The 16294-nt window shown below is 46.2% G+C and overlaps 1 protein-coding gene across 3 annotated transcripts in view; it reads left to right on the forward strand.

Moving 5' to 3' along the window:
- LOC135250479 (double-stranded RNA-specific editase 1-like) overlaps positions 1 to 14809 on the forward strand; it is a 40965-nt gene extending 26156 nt beyond the window's left edge. The window contains exons 1-10 of one of the 3 annotated variants that reach the window (XM_064326793.1): positions 3124 to 3255; positions 5724 to 5783; positions 6176 to 7086; positions 7722 to 7836; positions 8076 to 8244; positions 8886 to 9037; positions 10408 to 10576; positions 11013 to 11128; positions 12356 to 12534; positions 13076 to 14809. In XM_064326793.1, the coding sequence (XP_064182863.1) occupies positions 3156 to 3255; positions 5724 to 5783; positions 6176 to 7086; positions 7722 to 7836; positions 8076 to 8244; positions 8886 to 9037; positions 10408 to 10576; positions 11013 to 11128; positions 12356 to 12534; positions 13076 to 13252 (2148 nt within the window). In that variant the 5' untranslated portion in view covers positions 3124 to 3155 and the 3' untranslated portion in view covers positions 13253 to 14809. Of the gene's footprint in view, positions 1 to 3123; positions 3256 to 5723; positions 5784 to 6175; positions 7087 to 7721; positions 7837 to 8075; positions 8245 to 8885; positions 9038 to 10407; positions 10577 to 10946; positions 11129 to 12355; positions 12535 to 13075 lie in introns of those variants that run through there. The other 2 variants (XM_064326792.1, XM_064326794.1) reach the window with 2 other exon arrangements.
- Positions 14810 to 16294: the final 1485 nt, after the last annotated feature.

The following is a 16294-nucleotide window of genomic DNA, read 5'->3' on the forward strand; positions in this document are numbered from 1 at the left end:
TTAGTGGGAGTACATTTTTCTATGCAGTTGTGAACTTGTGTACAGTTACCACGGATGCGGTGTTTAGGCCTACTTGCTGTACCAAACTGTCGGCTCCATTGGCGGCTCCAGCTTAAAGTCGCGGGTAGTGGCACTGTCTGCATTGGTAGCTGCTCTCGCAGCATCTGAGCTGTCTGACACTCCCCTTCATGCATATTCATAACGAATCAGAAATTACTCCAATTCCTATTCTGCAACAGCTGCGAGGGATTGCTGGCCAGACTTTCAAAGAGAGGACCGTTTCCATTTTTCAGCGTTGGTTCTGGCTGCCTGGTGAGGCTCCAGCCTTCACTGCACTTGTAGGCCTATATGCAGTATTGTGCGAAAGTCCACGACAACCCCTTTCATTTATTCAATTTACAGTAAAATCGGCCATTCAGTGCGGGTGTTTTTTTCAGTATCAGACAATAATGGAAGAAACATATTAAACAAAAAAATACAGATGCGTATAATATCAAATCTATCAGTATTAGTTCACACTTTCTGTTGTGCACACTGCTACCATATTTCAGTTTTACTTACTTCCAACCAACAAAAAAGTTAATGCCAGTGATGTTATGTTAGAACCCTTTGCCTTCAAAAGTGACTGTAACATTCAAGCAAACAGCTACAAACACTTACATTTTCTCTAGTACACCTGAGATGTGGAGTAAGGATTTATGGACCGATGAGTCTAAGTTCTAGATTTTCAGAAGAGAAGGCGGTATGTATGCCACCTAAGCAATGAAAGACTCTCAGAACCATGTCCACGACCATCAGTCAAGCATGGTGCAGGATCAGTTTAAGTTTCGGGTTGTATAATTATCTGAATCTGTAGTCCTGAGTCTGTAGTTTAAATGTCCGGAGATGAGTAATTAGGCCTATCTGAATCTGTAGTTTCTATCTGAGTCAGGTCAGTACGTACCTTAATCTGCAGTTTGTGTCTCAGATGAGTAATTACCTGAATCTGTGGTTTGTGTCTGATGCCAGTATGTACCTGGATCTGCAGTTTGTGTCTGATGTGAGTACGTCCCTGGATCTGTAGTTTTTGGCTGGTGAAACCCTTGAACATGTACCCAGGGCCGGCTCGACCCAATAAACAAAGTAAACATTTGTTTAGGGACCTGCGATTGGTTCGGGGCCCCCTCCCTCCAAGATATATATAAATATATATATTTTTAATAAATAATTTTGTTCCCTAAGACAATGGCTTTTTCATTAATCTAAATATATTTCTGTTGGTGCCAAATCTTGCTGGCTGGGGCTTGGGGGGTAGTTTTTGACAAAAACAGAGGGCCCCATGTAGACTTTTTGTTTAGGGCCCCCAAAAACCTTGGGCCGGCCCTGCATGTACCTAATTCCGTAGTTTGTGTCTGAGGTGAGTGCTAAGGCTGAACTCTACGTGTTGTTTGTGCTACAGTGTATTGCGGTAGCAGCCGGAAGATCTGATTGACATCTTGCCTTTCAGATGAGAATATCTCCACTGCCACAAACTGATTTCTTGAAGCACAGTAAAGGTCTCTGAAAGGCTGAAAATGTCAGTCAAGTATGGTGGAGGAAGTTTGGGATTTTATAACGATGTTTGGAGTTAGTGATTTGGTTTTGACTGAAGTCATCATGAATGCTGATACATGCAAATGAGTCTTAACATATTGTGCAGTACCCTCTTGACAATATTTAATTGGGAGCAGATTCATTCTACAGCAAGATAATGACCCCCAAGCACACTGCTAAGCAGATCAAGCTGCTCGTGTTCTCAGAACAATGGACTAGCCACCCCAGAGTCCAGAGTCCATCATCATTACTTGGATTGAGAGAAGCAGAAAATGCGACCAACTTTTGTGTCTGGACTTTGGTGTTTTTCAAGAAGCATGGAAAAATATCCCTGCAGATTTCTTCAAAAAAACTCAAAGCAAGTTTCCTGAAAATAACGGAAGCTGTAATAAAGGCACTGGTTGGACACACTAAATGCTGAAAGATTTGATATTGTACATAGTGCTGGAGGTTTTTGTATAATTTTGTGTTAAATATATGTTTGCTGCATTTTTTTCTGACAGTGAAAAATAATTAGCATATCCTTGCAATGGAAGAAAGGGTAGTCTCTGACTTTTGCACAGTACTGTATGCAGATAGAGTATTTTACATTCATCAGATAGATAACTCCCTTGTGTGTCTGCCATAATAAATGCCTGTTCATCAGTTGGGTTTTTTTTTTGCAGTTGTGGTTCTTGTTGATGTAGCTTAGTGTTATGTCTATTATCATACACCGGGTCATTGTAACACAGGTCGGTTTTGGGACATTACAGATTTATATGATGGCAGAAACAGACCTTTCAATGTTAAGAAAAGGAAACAGAATATCTGGCTTCTTCTTCTTCTTATTCAGTGTATTACTCTTTGTGGTAGCCCACAGGACCTCCCGCCAATAGGAGGCGCTGTAGCGCTGACAGCAAGATGTGTAATTAGCCGACTGAGAATTCCCGGGAGCAGCAGACTCGGGAGGCGTGATCACGCAGCGGCCTCACCTGTGAGCATGTTCTGCCAGTGTGTGGGGTAGGGCGTGGGACCGAGGGAGAGCTCCACCTGGCTTTAAGGCAGGGATCCTCAGTCTCATCCAGCAAGGGCCGGTGTGGGTGCAGCCTAGGCCTTTGTTTCAACCAAGCAGTTCCACACCTGAATGTACCAATCAAGGTCCTTAGCGAAGACTTCAGTTGTTAGTAGAATCAGGTGTGGAACTGCTCCCTCTCTGGGTAAGATTGAGGACCCCCTGCTTTACAGGGCGAGGTTAGCGTCCTGTCTTCATGCGGAAGCGGAGAGCCGCTCGAGACCGAATCGGCACCCTGCTGCCCGGGAGACTTCAGCCCCCTCACTGCTGCCCCTCCCCGCAGTGACGAGCTGAGCGCAAGGAAAGGGGGGGCGGAGGTGGAGCACGGGGCGCAGAGCGGAGAGACGCCAGAGAGGGGAGAGAGTTCACACCTCTGTGCAGGGAGCTCAGGGGAGTGTGGTAGAGAGAGCACAGGGGAGCGTGGCGCTCTGTAGAGAGAGAGCACAGGGGAGCGTGGCGCTCTGCAGAGAGAGCACAGGGGAGCGTGGCACTCTTCAGAGAGAGCGCAGGGGAGCGACCCTCTCTGTACAGCATGCCTCCTCTTCAGCAGGACTCCCGCGGCCTGCCTGCTTATCACTGCCTCGTCAGCGGCCGGTCCAAGAGGCGGCGTAAGAAACGCTCGGAACGCAGAGGTAGCTGTGTGTGTGTGTGTGTGTGTGTGTGTGTGTGCGCGAATGTGTACGGTTCTTAACTTTTTCACAAGAAGCAGAAGTGCCAATGCTGTACTGTAACATTAACTGCGGAAGATATGGTGACAGTCTTCTGCCTCAGCTAATGACTGCTCTGTGTGTGTGTGTGTGTGTGTGTGTGTGTACAGTATGCATGTGTGTATTTCACTCTGATTATGTGAATATGAGATGGATGCAAAGCTCTGCACACAGGGCTGTTCATGCCTACTGTAATGCTTGTGATCTGTAGATACTTATAGTATGTGGAGCTGCAGTGGTGGCTGATGTGAGTAGTGAATCTGTAGTTTATGTCTGAGGTCAATATGTACCATACCTGAATCTGTAGTTTATGTCTGAGGTCAATATGTACCGTACCTGAATCTGTAGTTTTTGGCTGATGTGAGTACATCCCTGAATCTGTACTTAGTCTGTAGTCAGTACATACCTGATTCTGTTGTTTATGTTTAATATGATTATGTACCTGGATCTGTGATTTGTGTCTGATGTGAGTTTGTACTTGGATGTGTAATTTTTGGCTGGCATGTCACATGAGTATGTACCTAATGCTGTAGTGTGTGTCTGATGAGAGTATATACTTAATTCTGTAGTTTGTGCCTGAGGTGAGTGCCAAGGCTGAACTCAACATGTTGTTTGTGCTACAGTGTATTGCTGTAGCTGCAGGATCTGACTGACATCTTGGCTTTCAGATGAAAATGTCTCCACTGCCACAAACAGATTTCTTGAAGCACAGAAACTCTGACACTGGGTGTTGCACAGCATCAAGCTTTGTTTCATAATAAAAGTATCTGAAAGGCTGAAAATGATTGCTTGACACTTAAAACGTTTGATGAATCATGCACATGATTTTGACAAGGAACAGTGACAGCAAGAGAAATGCTATTGTGTCAGTTGTGAAAGGAAAGGTCATATCTCACCAAATGTAATCATGACTAATGTGGAAAACGCACCGCCCCCCCCCCCCAATCTGAGGCAGTCTGTGTTCTCCCCAATTCATTAATTTGGCTGTCTCAGTAATGTGAATAAAGATATGCTGTATTGCACTTGCAGATTTACTGGTAAAAAGTGAAACTGTAAGTACTGTATTTGCAGTGACCATGCAAAAATATTACATCCAGAAAATGGGTCTCATTTGAGCTCACCCCATTACGACTCATTAGGAGAGCTTGGCTGGGTACACTTGAGCCGATGCAATTGTGTGAAATATATGCAGACTCTAGGCCTGTTTCTGCCATTTGAATTTTGTTCCTGGAAATTCAATCTTTAATTAGTAATAATTGCGCCAGCATATTTGGTGTCACTGGCCAAATTCAGTTCAGCCGGCTTAAATTCATTAGGCTATTCAGGTTAAGTTAATTTGCTTGGGTCATGAATAAAGATGTGAAGAGGAAGCCTGGAGGCCGTTTGTCTCCTACATCATTGTTTACTGTTGCATCATTAATGTTACATGATTGCGCACTGTATGATATCATTACAGTTATTGCACTGAACTGTTGCATCAATACTTACTGTAACATCACTGTGCACTGTGTCACATAAATACTGTTACGTCACAGTCCGTGTTTTATCATTACTCACTGTTACTGTCTCCTCTGTCACGTCATTACTATGCCTGTGTGTGTGTGTGTGTGTGTGTGTGTGTTTATCTTTATGTTAATGTACTCCTGGAGCTGGTTCAAGGACCATGGAGCATAACAATTACATTTTTCTAAATTCTATGGAAGGACAAGGTACTGGAAAAAGGCAGGCATTATAAATGAAAGTTGTAAGAATTCATGCTCCAGTTAACAATTTAGTTAGGGAATTTGTAAATAAATAGAAATTAAAATGTTCCAATGAAGTCATCTACAGTAAACTAAAGAAGGCAGGCCGCCCTTTTCTACAAAAGAACAATGAATGAGAGATTTGGCATTAATAATGTAACATAAGGCACCATGACCACTGTGTCAATAGCCTGCAGTGTGGAAGCAGAGGCATTCTTTTCTGCTTTTCTTTGCTGCAAAATTGAAGCATTCTATTCCTATAATACATCCCAGTTTAACCTTCAGGTTTTTAAGTGTCTAAACTGAACTTTTCATCCCCCCAGATTCCCAGATACACTATACATTATGACCAGAAGTATATGGGGACACCCCTTAGTCTGGGGCTGTTTTGCATGGTTTGGGCTAGGCCCCTTAGTTCCAGTGAAGGAAAATCTTGCTGTGGCTCTGCATACAATCACATTCTAGACGAGTCTGTGCTTCCCCAACATTTTGGTTACAAACAAGGTTACAAATGTGGGCTTTCAGTTCTGCTGAAAGCTTCAGTAGATAGGGATGTGTATGTGCGTGCGTGCGTGCATATGTTATGTAGCATGTGTGTGTGTGTGATAGAGAGGGAGTCCTAACTGGCTTCTCTCGTTCTGTGTACTACAGGCAAGAGCACGTCCCAGCAGGAATACTTCACAATGGATGGAGATGAAGAGGAGAATATGAGTGAGTACCTCATCTCCTTTCCTGTCCTCTCCTCTCTTCTTCTCTCTGTACTTTTCCTCCACCTCTCCTGTCCTCCTTACTGAAACTCTGAGATATCCTGCCTGAAAAAACATGACACTTTAAGCATTTTCTGTATTCATCTGTGAGGTGAGGAATAATTATCCCATATGTGTGACCTTGAAACTCATCTGAAGCAAAAGTTAAATTCATATGTTTTTTTCTTGAATTTAAAAGCAGAACTTGAGGAATAATTTATTCCGGTAGACGCATAGCTATAATGTATCACTTTGTTTAACTTCAAAGATGCGCATTAGAGTACTGCACACATGACCTTGTTTCGTAACATTAAAGCAAAACATTATGAAGGTGTGCTTAGCTACTCTGTCTCACAGGTTCAAGCAGCGCTGATGTGAAGGAAAACTGCAATCTGGACAACGTGTCGTCCAAAGAAGGGGGAGGCGAGGCAGTCCAGCTCCCCAATGGCAGTGGAGGCGGGGGCAGGAAGCGCCCCCTGGAGGAGGGTAATAACGGGCACGCCCACTCCAAGTTTCGCGCCAAAAAGCGCAAGAAGACGCCGGGGCCCGTCCTGCCCAAGAACGCGCTGATGCAGCTGAACGAGATCAAGCCGGGCCTGCAGTACCGGCTGCTCTCGCAGACGGGCCCCGTGCACGCCCCCGTCTTCGTCATGACCGTGGAGGTCAACGGGCAGCTCTTCGAGGGCTCGGGCCCCACCAAGAAGAAGGCCAAGCTGACCGCGGCGGAGAAGGCGCTGCGCTCCTTCGTCCAGTTCCCCAACGCCTCGGAGGCGCACCTGGCCATGGGGCGCACGCTCACCGTCAACACCGACTTCACGTCCGACCAGGCCGACTTCGCCGACGTGCTCTTCAACGGCTTCGAGACCCCGGCCCCGCCCGAGGACTCCTTTTACCTGGGCTCCAACGGCAACGGGGCCCTGGGCTCCCCGGGGGAGGACCCCCCGACCGCGGGGGCCGGTGCCTCCAGCCCTGCGCCGTCCCCGCTGCCCGCCCCCTCCAGCGCCAAGAACCCCGTCATGATCCTGAACGAGCTGCGGCCAGGGCTGCGGTACGACTTCGTGTCGGAGAGCGGCGAGAGCCACGCCAAGAACTTTGTCATGTCCGTCACCGTGGACGAGCAGACCTTCCAGGGCTCCGGCCGGAACAAGAAGCTGGCCAAGGCCCGCGCGGCCCAGGCCGCCCTGTCCGCGCTCTTCAACATGCAGCTGGACCAGACCCCCTCCCGTCAGCCAATCCCCCGCGAGGGCCTGCAGCTGCACCTCCCGCAAGTAAGAGCCGCAGCCCAGGCTCCGCCCACCTGCCATGCAGGCCACACCCACTCCAGAGTAACCAGCCCTGTCCACCCTGTGCAACTGCATTATGGACATAATTAGCATAGTTTTAGCAAGAATTTTGCCGTCTCAATTAAATGCTGTTTTAAGTGCTATAATTTTGTGTATAATTAAATATTTATAGATGTGGTGCTCTCAGTTATAGTCAGAGAAGCTACCCATAGCCAAATGAGATTAAGGCTGTTTGAGGTACTTACATTATAGTATTTAACTGAGAGAACAATAAATAGTTTTGAAGTTTTATGTACAAGATAGAGAAACCTTTTAGCTTCCCCTGTTGGCCTGAAACGGCATCAGGCCCTATGCAGCATGGGGGCCATAAAGTTAACCCCTTAAATTTAGCTCCCTTTTTCAGTTTAAATACACTGTATGCATGCCTTTAAATGTCCAGTAGGAATTACAATGGGCAAGATTGATGTGGTTGTTAGGAATCTTTAAGATGGGCAGGATCAGCAAGGTTGTGAAGAATCTCTAAGGTGGGTGGGATCAATTCTGTGGTTAGGAATCTCTGAAATGTGCGGGATCTGTAAGGTTGTTAAATTAGGCGGGATCAGTAAGCTCTCCTGTCACAGGTCCTTGCAGACGCTGTGTCCCGGTTGGTGGTGGACAAGTTCAGCGAGCTTACGGATGGCTTCACATCTCCTCACGCACGACGGAAAGTTCTGGCTGGCGTTGTCATGACAACAGGTATGCAGCATATGCAGCATATATATTATAAAATATCTTAGGGAATGTTTGGAAGTATGGGAAAAAAAAAATGCTGGACAATGGACAAAAACTGCAACTGTGTTAAAATTCTCCATCTTATCAAAAGTATTTCCTATGCTTGAATTGAAAGTAAATAATCAGTATGAAATCAGGTGTGCAGTGTTGCGATGCATGCGTCGGCCATGTTGACTCTTTCTCCTCTCCCTGCCGACACTCAGGCACAGATGTGAAAGAGGCCCAGGTGATCTGCGTTTCCACGGGAACCAAGTGCATTAACGGCGAGTACATGAGTGACCGCGGGCTCGCGCTGAACGACTGCCATGCGGAGATCATAGCGCGCCGGTCCCTCATCAGGTACCTGTACACTCAGCTGGAGCTCTTCCTCGGGTGAGTCACATGATAACACACACCGGGAATACTTAGAACACCCTTCTGGGCCCTTGTGCCTTGTAACCTCGTCAGCCATGTTTTTCTCCCAGAACTGGAATCATTAACTTTATCCTCTTGAATTATTGGCCAAGTCATTACAAGTATGTGGGCAGCTATAGCACATTATACTTGCCTGGACACCAGTGACTATTTTGCACCCGACAGGCCACAAAAATACTACAGGACAGCTAGAGCATAGGTGGCAAATCAATGGAGTTTTAACTCAGTAGCTCCCTACACCTGTCCAAAGCTAGACATTGTTCGTTAAGCTGTGTTACAGTGCCCACCATATTTGTTCGGGGCAATGACATATTTTTTTCTTGATTTCACTCTGTACTCCTCAATTTTAGATTTGTAATTAAGAAAGTCATGTACGGTTAATGTGCAGATTCTCAGCCTTTTTTTTTTTTAAAGGATATTTTTATGCATTTTGGTTTTACCATGTACTGTAGATGTACCAAGGTAATTGCAAATCTTTAAATTATTTGCAGTATCATGGGTGCTGCCCGGAGGGTGTTTGCAGACTGATGTGTTTGTGCGGTGTGCCTTAATCGGTTTTTAAGGCACACTCCTCCCCCTCTATCCCCCGTGTCTCGTAGCAGTAAGAAGAACGAGCAGCAGAAGTCCGTATTCAGCCGCTGTGACAGTCAAGGCTACAGGCTGAAAGACAACGTTCAGTTTCATCTCTACATCAGCACTTCACCCTGCGGCGATGCTCGAATCTTCTCACCGCATGAAGTGGGCGTGGAGGGTATGAAAGCCACTTCCCTTTCCTGTCTCTGCTCCTCTGTGGGAAGTCCCTAGCCTGTTTTGTCTCTACCCCTGTGTGTCAAGCCCCTACTCTTTTCTGTCTCTTACCCCTGTGTTTCAAGCCCCTCCTCCTTTCTGTCTCTGCTCTTGTGTGTGAAGCCCCTCCCCCTTTCTGTCCTCTCCCCTGTGTGTGAGGCCCCTCCCCTTTCCTGTTTCTATGACTGTACATAATGCCCCTCCCCTTTCTTATCTCCACCTCTTTGGCCACTGCTGCCACAGCTTGTCTGTTCATCACTGTACTGCAGTACTGTACCTCTTCCTTGTGTTGGTCTACAGAATTCTTTTGTGTATTTTTCTAATGGTGAGATGAATGGATCTTCGCTTGTGGATGTTTGAGCCGTACTTGTCTTGTATGCTCTGCATGGTTGAGCCGATTCTCCATTACCTCTTAGTGTCTCTCTTAGACATACACTAACGCTCAGGGAATGGCTTTGGGCTAGTCTCTCTGTCTCCAGCAGTTGCTTAAACCAACCCAGCCAACAGATTCATTTAATTAGTTTCTTCATTTCCCATAGCTGGGTCACATATTCTGGATGTAGTAAATATACAGTAATGAGTGAATGAATTCAATCCCTAGGGTCTTGTTTCTTTTATTCAATTAATTTGGTAATGTTTTACATGCTTTTTTCATCCATTCATTTTAAATATAGCTCCATCAGAAGTTTGAGAAGGCACAACGCTTTAGTACAAGGATCGTTTTATTTATTTAAAGCTGTTTTATCGGTCTCTCTGCCCTTGTTAATACTGCTCTTCCTGAGTCTTGTTGGAAACACATTTTTGCCATATTGCTGTTTATCATAGCCTTGTGTTTTAGTCTGGCTACCCAGGGCAAACCCCTCATTGGAGAAAATGGGACAGGGAAAATAAGACCAAAGAACAGTACCTGGAACTGAGGAACTTGAACATGTTCACAAAGATGAAGACTGATAAAAAACACAAAGCTGAGAGTAAAGGACAGAGAATAAGTAAAGTAACAGAGACTGAGTAAAGGACAGAGACTGAGCAAAGTAACAGAGACTGAGTAAAGGACCGAGACTGAGCAAAGTAACAGAGACTGAGTAAAGGACCGAGACTGAGAAAAGTAACAGAAACTGAGTAAAGGACAGAGACTGAGCAAAGTAACAGAGACTGAGTAAAGGACAGAGACTGAGCAAAGTAACAGAGACTGAGTAAAGGACAGAGACTGAGCAAAGTAACAGAGACTGAGTAAAGGACAGAGACTGAGCAAAGTAACAGAGACTGAGTAAAGGACGGAGACTGAGTGACACTGTGGTGCTTTCCGCGCCCTGATTGGTCCGTTCTCTTCCTAAGACCAGGGAGACAGGCACCCAAACAGGAAAGCGCGGGGTCAGCTCCGGACCAAGATTGAGTCTGGCGAGGGAACGATCCCAGTGAGGTCCAGCAACACCATCCAGACATGGGACGGGGTTCTGCAGGGGGAACGGCTCCTCACCATGTCCTGCAGTGACAAAATCACCAGGTCAGCCTTCCCCGCTGCCCCACGCTGGCACCCATCGCCCCCTGCTTTCCCCTGCATGGACATGCAGACCGCCTCACAGTCAGTGTCTTATAGACACAGCGAGGTTCTGTCTGATCTACCAGTCACAGTGTGGCTCTGTCTGATCTACCAATCACAGTGAGGCTCTGTCTGACCTACCAATTGCAGTGTGCGCTTGTGCTGTGTACTAGTGCATGTGCTTGTTGTGTGTTTTATGTGGTGTGTGTGTGCCTGACATGTTGCACGTGTTTGTGTTTTTGTGTGTGTGTGTGCATGTGCTTGTTTGTGTGTGTGTGTGTGTGTGTGTGTGTGGTGTGCGTGTTTGTGTTTTTGTGTGTGTGTACACACGCAGGTGGAACGTGGTGGGGGTCCAGGGCTCACTGATGAGCTACTTCACAGAGCCCATCTACTTCTCCAGCATCATCCTGGGCAGCCTGTACCATGCAGACCACCTGTCCCGCGCCGTGTACCAGCGCATCGCCGACATCGAGGACCTGCCCCAGCCCTTCACCCTCAACCGGCCGCTGCTGAGCGGTGAGCGTCTGGCACCCGTCCCACTTCACTCTACCTCACCATCCCACTTCACCCTACTTCACCATCCCACTTCACCCTACCTCACCATCCCATTCCACCCTACTTCACCACCCCATTTCACCCTACTTCACCATCCCATTCCACCCTACCTCACCATCCCACTTCACCCTACTTCACCATCCCACTTCATCCTAATTAACCACCCCACTTCACCCTACTTCACCATCCCATTCCACCCTACCTCACCATCCCACTCCACCCTACCTCACCATCCCATTTCCACCCTACTTCACCATCCCACTTCACCCTACCTCACCATCCCACTTCACCCTACCTCACCCTCCCACTTCACCCTACCTCACCATCCCACTTCACCCTACCTCACCATCCCACTTCACCCTACCTCACCATCCCACTTCACCCTACCTCACCATCCCATTCCACCCTACCTCACCCTCCCATTCCACCCTACCTCACCATCCCACTTCGCCCACTTCACAATTCCACCCTACCTCACCATCCCACTTCACCCTACCTCACCATCCCATTCCACCCTACCTCACCATCCCACTTCACCCTACTTCACCACTCCATTTCACCCTACCTCACCATCCCACTTCACCCTACATCACCATCCCATTTCACCCTACCTTACCATCCCACTTCACCCTAAATGCCCACAGAACCCTTTGTGTCCTGTTTCAGTTTAAATCTGTGATGATCGGTCTGAGAAAAGAAATGTCTGAGAAATGTTTTGCTGTTCTGTGTTTTTGCATGTTCAATGTTTCTGCATGTTCAGTGTTTGCGTGTTCAGTGTTTCTGTGTCTTCAGTGTTTGCATCTTCAGTGTTTCCGTGTGCAGTGTTTGCGTGTTCAGTGGTTCTGCTTTGTTCAGTGCTTCTGCATGTTCAGTGTTTCGTTGTGTACAGTTCTTGCGTGTTCAGTGTGTCTGTGCGTTCAGTGTTTCTGCATCTTCAGTGTTTGTATTCAGTTTTTCGTGTTCAGTGTTTCTGCATGTTAAGTGCTTTTGCCTGTTCAGCATGCTTCTGTGTTCTGTGTTTGCATATTCAGTGTTTCTGTGTGTTCAGTGTTTTTGCATGTTCAGTGTTTTTGCGTGTTCACTGTTACTGTGTGTTCAGTGTTTTTACGTGTTCAGGGTCTCCCTGCGTTCAGTGTTTCTGTGGATTCATTGTTGCTCTCTCAGTACTGTGGATCTCTCTCTGTTCAGGGATAAGCAATGCTGAGGCCCGCCAGCCAGGCAAAGCCCCCAACTTCAGCGTTAACTGGACGGTGGGGGACCAGGGGCTGGAGGTGATCAACGCCACCACCGGAAAGGACGACGCAGGGCGGCCGTCTCGCCTCTGCAAGCACGCCCTCTACAGCCGCTGGGTGCGCCTGCACTCCAAGGTAGGGCTCGCCACTCCCCCTGCGTCTGCAGTCTGAGCCAGGCCTTCTCTGTGTTGCCATGACGTCTATGACACTATGACATTACAGTCATCATGCTCATTACATCAGAGTCAGTCTTTCTTCTGTTCGGTCCCTTCTGTTGTCTCTGTCTACTTGATCACTTTGGTACCTCTACCCTACCAGCGTGTGTGCATAAGGAGTATTCCAGACCAGCATGTATGGAGTGGCCTAGGACCACCCTTCACATAGGGCAGGAGCTATAGATATAAGGCAGACTGATGAGCCTAGAATTGTTGAATGGCCTATACTTGTTAACAGGCTTTCTCATGTTCTAATTTCAGTACAGAAGCACAATATTTGAGTAACAGTTCATCGTACGTGAAAGGAACGCATTTGGTTCAGGAGAATTTAGTCATTAAGCAAAATATGTGGCCGGATGCATGCGAGCGCATTTGTCGATGCTTTCTTGGAAAAACTGAACACGTACAGCTTCTCCTTTTTTCAAGTGCTCGTGTGAGTGACAACCCGTTTCTGTTCACAGCTTTCCTCGACCCTGAGATTCCAGACGCCCAGGCCAGGCTTGTACCACGAGGCCAAGCAGGTGGCTCTGGAGTACCACGTGGCCAAGCTCGCGCTGATTAAGGCTTTCCACAAGGCGGGGCTCGGGGCTTGGGTGAAGAAACCTATCGAGCAGGACCAGTTCTCCCTGAACTCCTGAGAGGGGGGGTTGGGGCTTGGGGAGGGGCCAAACTCAAATCAGCCACTGAGACTGTGTGTGTTCGTCCCCGATACGAGACCCTCCCCCCCGCCCCCGGCGACTCATCACACTTCGCTTTCATACCACCCTGCCGTAACACCATTCCTAAATTTCCACGCGTGTACTTTTTAATGTTTCTGGTCTTTTTTTTTTTAGTGTCCTCTCTGTTCTTATTAAGTTCAGGTTCATAATGCAAAGGCGCAATTTTAAACTGGAAACCTGAGACGGTATTTTTGGTTTGCTGCAGGATTTTTATTCTGTTATGAAGCGGGAAGGTAATGTTTTTTTAATGAAGGCGAAGGAGGAAAAAATAAGAAAAGAGCCTGTTGGCTGGAAGAGCTCGTCGATGCCAAATCGAAAGAGTTTAGCCCAGAACTCTCTGTTTTCTCTCAGCTGTGTTCTGTGCAGGGATCCTGAGAATCATCCTCTTTCTGCATCTCTCCACTGGTTCTGCATGTTTAACACACACACGCACACGCACACGCACACACACACACCACACACCACACACCACACACCTCACACATACACACCACACAAAACGCAACACACACACACACACACACACACACACCACATACCACACACACACCCCACACCACACTACGCACACACACCACACACACACACACACACACATATATAGCTGTAGGGGGGGATTTTATACATGTGAAATTTCAACATAGTTTATATATAAATACCAACCTGCTCAATGACTTTTTTTGTATGCTTGTTTTTCTGGAAAGTTCTGGTGGAAGAGGAAAAAAAAAACTCTAATTCTTACTTCAGACATTTTTCAGTACCACTGTCCTATTCTGCAATTCAAACTGCGTGGATAGACTTTCTGACACCATATTTTACAAGCAAGACAGGGGGTTGATTCTGTTGATTCTGAAATGCAGAACAGGTGGCTCGTCAGATTCTTGACCTTCTATGTCAGCAGTTGAGCTGCTATTATGGTGAAGCGGCAGAAGATCTGTGTTTGGATTTGTACCCCTAAGTACTACATAATTCCCTTAGTCTTAAGTAGATACTGAAGTGTATTTTAATAAGCAGAAAGTACAAGCTTTTAACGGTGGGGGGAGGGGGTTGGGGGGGGGATTGTACTGTACGCTGTCGGAATGCTTCCATTCCCATTTTTATATGATATTAAATATATCACGCAAATTAAAGGCCTGCATTTGAGGAATGAGAAACTGTCTTTCTGCTCAGTTGAGTCCTCAATGTGGAAATGTTCAGTAGTGTTCAAATGAGCCGTGATAAGTTGTTCAGATGAATGCTCCCTTTTCAGTATATTTAAATGGCAGAAAGAAGTATTTACACAATTTATTTTGATTTTCATGATTTAAGAACTGATAACGAGACATGCCCATTTTAATTGCTTTGTTTATTGGCTTAGTTTTATGTTGATTGACATCTGGGGTGGTGGGCGGGGTTCTTAAATGCTGCACGTTTACCGTCCAATAAAAAGCCATCTCTCTGCATGGAGGCAGTTCTGCAGGGAGCAACCCAGTTTGCCATTGTGTACGAGTCTCATTTTGTGACTTAATATCAGCACTTAATGTCTGCTTTATTCTGATATGAATGGAAATTGAGATTAGTTTTCTCCTCAGTCCTTCTCCATGAATCCCTCTGCCCTCCTCTTAGTCCTGCTGTGCTTTGCAGCTGTAAGATGCCTGTGGACAGGGATGGTCAGACGAGTGCACATGTCACTCACTGGATGTAACCCTCAGCGGGGATGTTCTTGTTGCTCTACCAGCTCAAACTGTCTACTGTACCTTCCTTTCTCAAATCTACTGCGAGCCTTCAGAACTGACCTGTTTGTCAGACCAGTCTTTCTGACCTGTTTGTCAGACCAGTCTTTCTGACCTGTTTCTCAGACCAGTCTTTCTGACCTGTTTCTCAGACCAGTCTTTCTGACCTGTTTCTCAGACCAGTCTTTCTGACCCGTTTCTCAGACCAGTCTTTCTGACCCGTTTCTAGGCCCAAAGTCCTTCTGATGCTTCCCAGTGGTCCAATCTGGGTTCAGCCTCTCTGACTGCTGTGCTGAATGACCGTTCCAGTCAGAAAGAAAGCAAGAAAAATCACGTGTGATTAAATGATTACGTTACGGCTGTTTACAATGTTAAGACCTCATCCAGTCTCCTCAAATAACAATTCGGAAACTCCTCACGTCTTTATTTGTAACACTGGTGTATTTGTTGTCTCAACAAAAAGCATTTTCAATGTACAAAAATGCCAAGTTACTCAGGCATACAAAACACTGTCTATAAGTCATAAATTAAAATGTGCAAAATCTCTGTCAAATACTTTAATGCTTTTAATCTGCCATTAAAAGTATTGCTAACAAAGTGAGGCCAAGTTACACAATATTGACTAGCATAGCTCATTTAAATAGGTTATATTCCAAAGCAAAGCTACCCATTGTTTCCTAAATTTCATGTCCAATTCCCAGAAGAGTGGAGGTTGTTATAGCAGCAAAGGTTGGACCAACTTCATAATAAAGCCCATAGTCTTGGATGAGATGTTCAGCGTCCACACACTTTTGGCCATGTAGTGTACCTCTGACTGCTTTGGTCAGATGTTGTTATTGGCAGATGTAGCTAAATGTCCAATGAGGAGAATTCTGGATTGTGGGACTGGAGCATTTATTATGAGATTTGGCAGGAAAAAGAAAATGCAAATTAAGGAAGTTTGGAGCTTTATTATGTGGCTGTGTGAAGCTCTATCTGAATTCTGTGTGTATACATGAGATCAGAAAGTACAGAAGTTAATGTTCTCAAAGACTGAGAATCTGTGGTCATTGTGGTCATTTCTGTAGGAAACCCTGAAAAGTGCCAAACCTTTGGTCCCGTATAGGTATGGGGCATGCCCCACCAAGCCATAATTTGATGCTCTTTCCCTCCCATATGGAATGGTACTTTGTGGAGCATCTGACTCTAAGTATTCAAGTCTAATTCCCTCAGATTTAATCAAACAAGCATCATTCTCAAAAAGATTTGC

Source organism: Anguilla rostrata, chromosome 3 (genome assembly GCF_018555375.3).
Source record: "Anguilla rostrata isolate EN2019 chromosome 3, ASM1855537v3, whole genome shotgun sequence".
Classification (NCBI taxonomy): Eukaryota; Metazoa; Chordata; class Actinopteri; order Anguilliformes; family Anguillidae; genus Anguilla; species Anguilla rostrata.